Here is an 8,949-nt window from a genome sequence, read left to right as displayed (position 1 = left end):
ACAGACATTGCAAACTTGGAAAAAACAGATTCACAATAATCTTCATTTCATTGTTAGATTGCAAAAGAATGAATGAAATGTTACTAAATGTTTGAAACCATGGCGGTCATTTAGTTATGAAATCCGCGTAAATTGTAGAATGTTCCTTTGAAAATATGGTTTATTTAAAAGATTTATTTACATTTTATTTCAAACTTCAATATATTAAACGAAACGACTATTGTAAATCTTATATTTAATATTAACACTGTCGCAAATATATGATATGTTTATTTTGTATTTTCTTACTTGATTTTCTGTTCCTGAAACTCCAGTGTATATAGTACATGTTTGAAATAAATGTTCATACTGCAATTAGATTTTTTTTGAATGGTCAAATAATTCGTTTTTGAGGAAATGAAAAATTATTCAAATGTGACACAAAATTGGGTTATTTGTAGATCAATTTTAGGGCTAGTTAATGTGATCGGTCTTTCTTCATTGTCCGTCAAAATTTGCACTAAAGCGAAATCACCTACTCAGTTGTGTCAATAATACCAAAACATGAACAGTCTTCAAAGCAAGTAAGGTTGTAGTTTGCTTTTATTTCCATAATATGTCCATATCGCACATTACTTATCAAAATATTTTCAATAATTTGAAATATTTGTTTACGAGCCGGTATAGTTTTATATGAGTTGTGATACACGAACCCTTTGACTAGATCGGTCTATGGTATGACCCTATATATATATATATATACTCAACTGGATTATTGAAAGCGAATTATGCATTTAATCGCCAATTCTATGTGCAGTCATCATTGTAAAACGACAAAAATGCACGGCGAATATTTAAGAAACGATTGACTTTAATAACATTTTATTTTTCTTGCAGTTTATTACATAATTACACTTGCCCTATGTTTCACTAGTGTACATTATTCTGATTGGCTATAGTATATCATTTGACTGGGATTTAATATTCAATGAAGCGAGTTGCCTCCACGAAGCGCACGAGGAAATCGAGCATTGGACAACTTGGTTTAATTATGCCATGTGCGACATGCATACAGTCAAAACTGTGTATTGTAAAAGGGGCGCCTACTAAATCCATGCACGAATAAATCCCAAATTATATTGTCTTATAGCCAAACCATTGAAAACATATGCCGAATGATAATCGTACATGCATGTATAAGAATTGAAACGCTCTTTCTTTGCTTCATCGATGTAAGTAGGTTAGTTTTGGTATTTAATTCGGCTTTATGCAAATTAGTTCCTCACACAAAGCATGCACATTTTCAACTAGAGATAACTAAACATTTTACATTTAAAAGACCGGAAAGCGCGTTCAAGATAACACTTTAATAGCTGCAGTGAAGTATCAAGCAGATACATAATGGTGAGCATTAATATACGAGCATCAAATTTAAAAAGATGATTTATAAAACAACATAACCGCTTATGAGTTTCAAACTGTTCTTCAGTATTTATTCAGAAAAGTAAGACAAATGAAAACAGAGTTAAGGACATATCACTTTCTGAAATGGTCAGAAGTGAGTGGAGTAATGTAAAAATATAATTCCTTATATTAACATTGTATTATGAAGTTTGGAACAATGTGCACAATTAAAATAACATTATGCTTCAGTCATACATGAACCAGTTCTAATGAAATCTTTCAAAAAGAGTAAATAATAATATGTTTTCACCTTATAAACCACTTTCTTCTTGGGCTTTGGAAGTCCTTATTTTCTTGTTTTGTTCATAAATCCATTGACACCAACTGGAACCTACACTACTGTAGTAGATAATGGTAGAGTATTATTAAATATTACACACTAGAAACACTGAAAAAGGGATACTTTTGTGCAAGAAAAAAATGTAAACAACTAGAGTAAAAAAATAGTACACTTGAGCAAAAATGTGTTTGTCAGAAACACTATGTCCCCTTCTGCGCCGCTTTGAAGCTGTATATATGACCTTTGGTCTTGAAGGATAACCTTGACCTTTCACTGCTCAAAATGTGCAGCTCCATGAGATACACATGCATGCCAAATATCAAGTTGCTATCTTCAATATTGCAAAAGTCATGGCAAATGTTAAAGTTTAACGCAAACAAACAAACCAACAGACAGCGCAAAAAAACAATATGTCCCCACCACTATAGTGGTGGGGGAAATTAAAAAGTATGGTGGGCCAGAAATTATAATTAAAAAAAAATATTATATGAGAGATACATAAATATTGAAAACATGTTAATAAAAACCCTTTCATTTTATAGCGTATGTTAATACTATAAAGATAATGCCGTATGAATTTGTTATAGTGATATTTTACACTGTTTCCAAAAGTTTCAATCAAATTAATATTTGTCATCCTGGTCAACCATACTTTTCCCAACTATTTTTAGACTTAAGGTGTTTACATTTTTTTCTTACAAAAATGATCTTGTTTTTCAGTGTTTTTAGTGTGTTATATTTAATCATACTCTAACATTATCTTCTACAGTAGTGTAGGTTCCAGCTGGTGTCAATGGATTTATGAACAAAAAAATAAAAATAAATAAGGACTTACAACGCACAAGAAGAAAGTGGTTTATAAGGTGAAAAGATGTGATTATTTACTCTTTTTGAAAGATTTCATTAGGACTGGTTCACGTATCACTGAATTATATGATATTTTAGTTCTGCATATCGTTCCAAACTTAATATAGAATGCTAATATGAGGAATTATTATTTGACATTACTTTAACCACTTCTGACTATTTCAGAAAGTGATATGTCCTTAAACAACAAAAACAAGTAACACAAATAAGAGGGCTAAGAGGCACTGGGTCGCTCACCTGAGGGAATGAGATGAAATTAAAGACGAGTTAAACTCGTGTGCATCTAATTCAGAACATTTATATGACGAAGGCTGACTTCAAGTCGAGGTTAAGATCTTCCAAAATATTTAATATAAGCATATATAAAAAAATTACCCGATCTGGTTTTTAATACTAATTGACAAGAACCATTTTACACTACAAAAGTATCAAGGAAACATGCGCTTTGACCAAAGTTCATGAAGATTGGGCTAAAAATGCAACTTCTAGAATTTTTACATGTTTACATTATAAACGAAAAGAGAAAATTGCTCCACCCCATGGCGGCCATTTTTGCCCCACCTATCAGTACCAATTTCCAACTTGTCTGAAAAAATCAATACTTCCAATTTTCTGACTAAGTTTTATAATGAAGACAATCCGCTTCCGGTTTTGAGTGAGCATCAATTTAAAATGTAAAAAAATAAAACGAGGTTTGTGACTTTGAGAAGGCCTTTCCTAAAGCTTTTGTATTTTTCTATTGACGGTAGGGGTGTGAGAAAGACCCTGGATATTGACATAAGATGTGTATACACACATAAGGTCATTGTGATTGTGATTGTCATTGTCTGGCGCCTCCGTGACGCATCAATAAACATGTAAATAGTTCACCGTGACAGTAGCTAAAGTGAACCAGAGTGTTTAAGGGTTTATTGTGAATACTGTCCCGTTAATCCCGTGATAGTTGTGAAATCATGAACAAACGCCAGCATTCATCTACTGAGAGCGAGTTAACAGACAATTCGGTATTTTCGTAACTATTCGGGAAGGTATCACGAGTATCCCGGGTAAAAAGCGGTCTAAAATAAGTATATGACTCATATCCGCGGATATGACAGAAAAGTGCGGATATGAATAATTACAGGCAACATCGACACTTTTTCTGCAATGTTTATTTCAATGTTTAATACAAAAAATACACAATTTGTGTTAAATATGTTAGTATTGTCTCAAAATATAACAATTTAATAGACATTATCATTTTTCCAACTCTAAATTCATATCCGCGAACATGACGAAGTGCCAGAAGATTGTTTTAGGGCTACACACCACAAACAATATAACCACGCCGACACCACATATGTTTTGTTGTATAAGTTTACATAATGTTTATATAATACATGTATTACATATATGAGTCATATACGCATTTTAGACGGACCGCTTTTTACCCGGTATACTCGTGATACCTCCCCGAATGGGAGACAACTTCTTAGTTACGAAAATCCCGAATATCAATGAGGACTTGAACCCTATTGAATATGAGCAGTATCGGAGAAATAAGTACAAAATAATCTCCCCTTGAATTTGAGAAAATTCTCCTTGTTAGCGCGATTAAGTACACAGTTTCCATCTTATTCTTTCCAAAGTTGCAAAGTGTTTATAGCAGTAGAGCGATTCAGGCCCTCATGGGCCTCTTGTTTCTTTAATGCTTTGAGCATCGTTCTGGTAAAACCGGACGTAATGCACGTTTGTAAAGTGTCGTAGCAGAATAGCACGTGAAGGCTAATGAGGGATGACACTTTCCGCTTTTATTAAAGTGATCGTTGAAACGCTCATATATTAAGCCCAGTTTCTTTAGAACGCGGCGCAAATAATAAAATATTTGCATAATTGAAAATGAATACATGTTTATAAACAATTGGTGTTGTTGGTGGTGTTATTGATATTGATAATAATAATGCTGCTTATATTTTAGCAAGGTTATGGGGTGCCTATCTGACTATAGTGTTTTCAGATAAGATTGGAATATAAAGCTATTTTCCAGACTTTTGTGGCCACTAATTTTTCCGTGTACGCATTTGCAGGAGCCCAATTTGGCAGAGGCAATGGTCCTGTGTGGTTGGACAATGTGCGCTGCACGGGGAACGAGACTCACATCCGGCAGTGTCCTCACAACAGCTTTGCCGTGCAGAACTGTAACCACGGCGAAGACGCCGGAGTCTACTGCAAAGGTAATTCTCATTTAGACTGCCGGTTTATTCATATAAACGTCACATTAAAATAATATTAAATATACGGGGTATACTAAAGAGGTAGAGATACTATGACATATTTTTTTTGTTTTTAATTTGTCTCATTTGCTTTAGTATGTTTTAATTACACACAGTTTTGTGACATGTAACGCAGCATGCTGAATGCAGTTTATTTTTAGGAAATTTAAATTATTAATGAATAATACAGTTATTAAGTTTGTAAATATAGTGAAAAACTAAATCAATAAAACTAAATGAATGCACGGGGAAAATGTGAAATGACATAAAACCTGTTCAATCTGTCATTTGTAATACATTTGTTAAATAGAACATTTGTTGTCACAGGTAACTACACCCGTGTTCTTCCAATCACCGTGGGTCCAGAGGGAGTTGGTCGCACAAAGGTTGCAGATAATGGTTTGGTTAAGGAAGAACTTCGTCGCTCAGAGGCGGAACAAAGTGGCTCCGGTGTTATCATAGGGGTGACGGTCACCATCATTGCTGTACTCATAGCGGTCATCGTCGTCGGTGGCGTGATCATATACCGCCGGACCCGACCGAAAGGGGAGATCAAGAAAGTGCTAGTACACAACGACGCAAACGACCCTGATCCCGTGATTAACCAGTCGGGGGCAGATGGTCGTGTAACTCTATCAAAACTTAAGGCCCATTTCTCGAAGTCCAAGTTGAACAGTGAGATTGAGGACTCTGGGGCGTCGGCAGTAACGTCGGCGGGAGTTGCCAACCCTGTGTATGTGGGTGATAGAAATCAAGGGATAATTATGGAGGAAGCATCCATTGAGCGGCCCACTAATGCCGGATATGACATTTAATGAAATTTCTGTTAACTTTGAATATCTCGACAGCTTTAATTATGTGCAGATGTGTTTTCTGCGGCAGCGACATAATAGTGGTTAGTTTCACTCTGGAACCAATATTTTTGGACGCTTAGACCAAGTATCTTATTTCTTGATCGTGAGTGCTTGCTTACTTAAGAATTTTTGTCTTGGTCTTTGGAGTTAATAATTAACTTGCCGCTTAGCATGTGTGATGCCCATTGTGTGGTTCTGTGCATGGATATTTGTAATTGAACACTTGAAATTTAGCAGATAGTTATATACTACACATATCTACAACGAACATAAACCATCCCATGATTTGTGTACTTAATTTTATGTGGTTTTATAAATACTTATGGCATTCACCATGCGTGCACAAAATAAATGTTATACAATAGCATGTCTTTAGGTGTAGTGAAAGAACGTAAGTATGCTATTTTGACTGAGGTTGTACAGTTGATACGTATGTATATACACTTACAATAATTGATTGTAATTAAATATAGTATGACGAGAGGTTTTCGCAGATGTTTTGCGCTTACTGTATAAGTAGCAATTACAAAAAAGTTTTCTACAAGGATGGTCTTGAGTTGTTGTTTTTTTATAGATCACGCTTGTGGAAAGTTTGATACATCTGAATGATCAAGTGTGGTTAAATGCTAGCGAGTGTGCGTCTGGAATTATAAGGTATAATTTAAATTTGGGCATAGATGATCTTCTCCGGTCTGTCACTTATTTACTTGCCACAAATGTTAACCATAAACAGCAAGCATGTCACGCGCAAGTCCGGCGCTGTGGTCCATGTCACACTTTAAAGGGGACTTTTCACAGATTTTGGCTTGTATTGAAGTTTGTCATTAAATACTTTATATTGATAAATTTGAACGTTGGATCTAAAAAGCCCCAGTAAAGAACACGAATAAAATAAAAGAAAGAAACAAAAAGTAACCCTCAACCGGGCTCGAACTACTGACCCTTGGAGTAAGTCTATCGCTTAGACCACTCGGCCATTCATGCTCATACAATGAGTGATACATTTTATACATTGTATAAAAAATCCTCGAAGTATCCCAAAATATAACGACAACAACAGAACTCTAAAAATTTTCAATCATTTCGCATTGCAACGCTTTATAATTTTCATGTGTTTAAATCGTCAAAAGATGCATATAATGGATATTTTAGAGCATGGTAAATGTTCAGTATTACTGTTTCCTCACAAATATCATAACTACAACGAAACTTTGCGAATCTGAAACATTTTCTCAATGTTGTCAATTTACCAAAACATGAAAAGACCCTTTAATGTCAAAGTTCAAACACGTTCATGTGTTTTTGTTAATTAGTTTCAGGCTATCTTACAATATGTGTTGCAGATTTGCAATTAGTTGATTCTTTAAAAGTAATTTTGTTTGTAGAGAACCACTCTGGATCAGCAGACGATTTATTTCATAAATCAATCTCTGGGTTTATAGTCGCCATCTTTCGAACTACTTTCAAAAGTACAACAACAACAATAACAGTAGAAGACAATTTTAATTGAGAAAAGTTGAAAAATTGAGTACATGTGTCACGGTTGTTGAGCGGAATAGTGTTATTTTCAACTGTGTACGAAGCATGTGAACTGGTAGTGGAATAACCGAATTGTTGGTGGAAATGGAATTTAGAAATATATCTACTAATTCATCATTTTTCATGTCATGATCGTGTAGAATTATCATCACTCATCAGCATCATTTCTGTGGAACATTGCAATATTCAAAATACAAGTGTTTCATAGCTATGGTGCTTTTGACATAGTTCACTAACCATCAAGACTGAAATGATTCATGCACACAGGTAAAGTAAATAATTGAATTTGTGCAGAATGTTTATTTTTTACAAATTATTATTTAATTTAACCAATTTATTTTAGATAGATTGCACTGAAACTCAAAGTCTAAAGCTTAGTAAGACACTTAAGCCAGTTTTCTGAGAAGAAACAATACTTGTTCAGAGTATAGCAGGCTCATGCGGCCTCTGGTTTATTTATTTGGCCTCGGCCTTTAACCTGGGTCGCTTTGATTTCAGGTGTTTAGCCCCCATATCAACAAGGCTTTCTCGACCCTATATGTACTTATTCATATTGTTTAAAGATTTTGAGAACCCTCGCTCAGTGCCAGTGGGGATAAAACAGGAATCTTCTTATAGCTAGATGAATGCATCAAATATGCCAGCAACACTTTATAATCAATAACTTTATAATTGATGATTCTGTTCTTTTAACTACATTACTAATTTACCAAAACAATGTGAAACACATTTTTATGCTCCCAAACGAGGGCATATAGTGATCGCACTGTCCGTCTGTCTATCCGTCACACTTTGCATTTAGGTTTCGAAAAAATGCTCATAACTTCTATGTCGGTTCAGATGTAACATTCATATTTGGTATGCATGTGTATATGGACAAGGCCTTCCCACACACACACAAATTTTGACCCCTTTGACCTTGAACTTAGGGTCGGCGTTTAGGTTTTGAAAAATGCTCATAACTTCTATCAAAGCGTTTATCGGGGGCGTATGTCATCCTACGGAGACAGCTCTTGTTTTTGCTACTGTCCTATGCACAAACCATGATATATCTGCATATATGCATCCAACCAAATCAGTAAAACTATTTGTCACTTAATTACAGTAAACTTATTGCATGTTAACTTTTCAACAATATATATATATATATATATATATATATATATATATATATATATATATATATATATATATATATATAATTATATATAACAGATCAAACTTCAAATTGTTTTAGTAAATTATAGGCTTTAATTGGTATTGTGACATTGACAACACTCATGCATGCGACTATACAATTATATACGACTATACATCAACATAACGTCTCAGATTTAAGGCAGATAATCTAGTGCTTTTTTGCTGCAATTTTTACTATTACACATTTTTTCATTTTATGTTATGATGCATTGATCTTGTTTCTAAATTAACCAAGCAATCATGTTAAACTTGTGAAGAAAGATGTTGTCTGATAAATATTGAAAATATAATCACTACAAAGTGAACAAAATTCAGTTGAATACTATGACCAACGAAGATTTGCCAAAGAGCAATTCAGATCATGATTTAAATTAAATACAAGTAATATGAAAGTCTGCCTATTGGATCCCAGATATGACTTATTTGTCAAATCTGCACATTAATTTGCCCTTGGCCATGTAGAATTGGGAACTAAATACCATCAAGTCATGTAAAAAGGAGCAGGGTATAGCAC

At 34.2% G+C, this 8,949-nt stretch overlaps 1 protein-coding gene across 2 annotated transcripts; it reads left to right on the top strand.

Moving 5' to 3' along the window:
- Positions 1-4,679: 4,679 nt before the first annotated feature.
- On the top strand, positions 4,680-6,121 carry LOC127859022 (uncharacterized). 2 transcript variants are annotated; one of them, XR_008039237.1, is made up of 2 exons: positions 4,680-4,803; positions 5,170-6,121. XR_008039237.1 is itself a non-coding variant. In XM_052396404.1 (2 exons), exons 1-2 carry the CDS (start codon positions 4,699-4,701, stop codon positions 5,655-5,657), a joined length of 552 nt encoding a protein of 183 aa, XP_052252364.1. In that variant the 5' UTR covers positions 4,680-4,698; the 3' UTR covers positions 5,658-6,121. The 2 variants fall into 2 exon arrangements, 1 of the variants encoding a protein (XP_052252364.1); XM_052396404.1 differs by having other exon boundaries at positions 5,211-6,121.
- The last annotated feature ends 2,828 nt before the right edge of the window (positions 6,122-8,949 follow it).

The sequence above is a fragment of the Dreissena polymorpha genome, chromosome 14 (genome assembly GCF_020536995.1).
Source record: "Dreissena polymorpha isolate Duluth1 chromosome 14, UMN_Dpol_1.0, whole genome shotgun sequence".
Taxonomy (NCBI): Eukaryota; Metazoa; Mollusca; class Bivalvia; order Myida; family Dreissenidae; genus Dreissena; species Dreissena polymorpha.
Note: the sequence above shows the minus strand (reverse complement) of the source record. Positions and strands in the feature narration are given on the sequence as shown.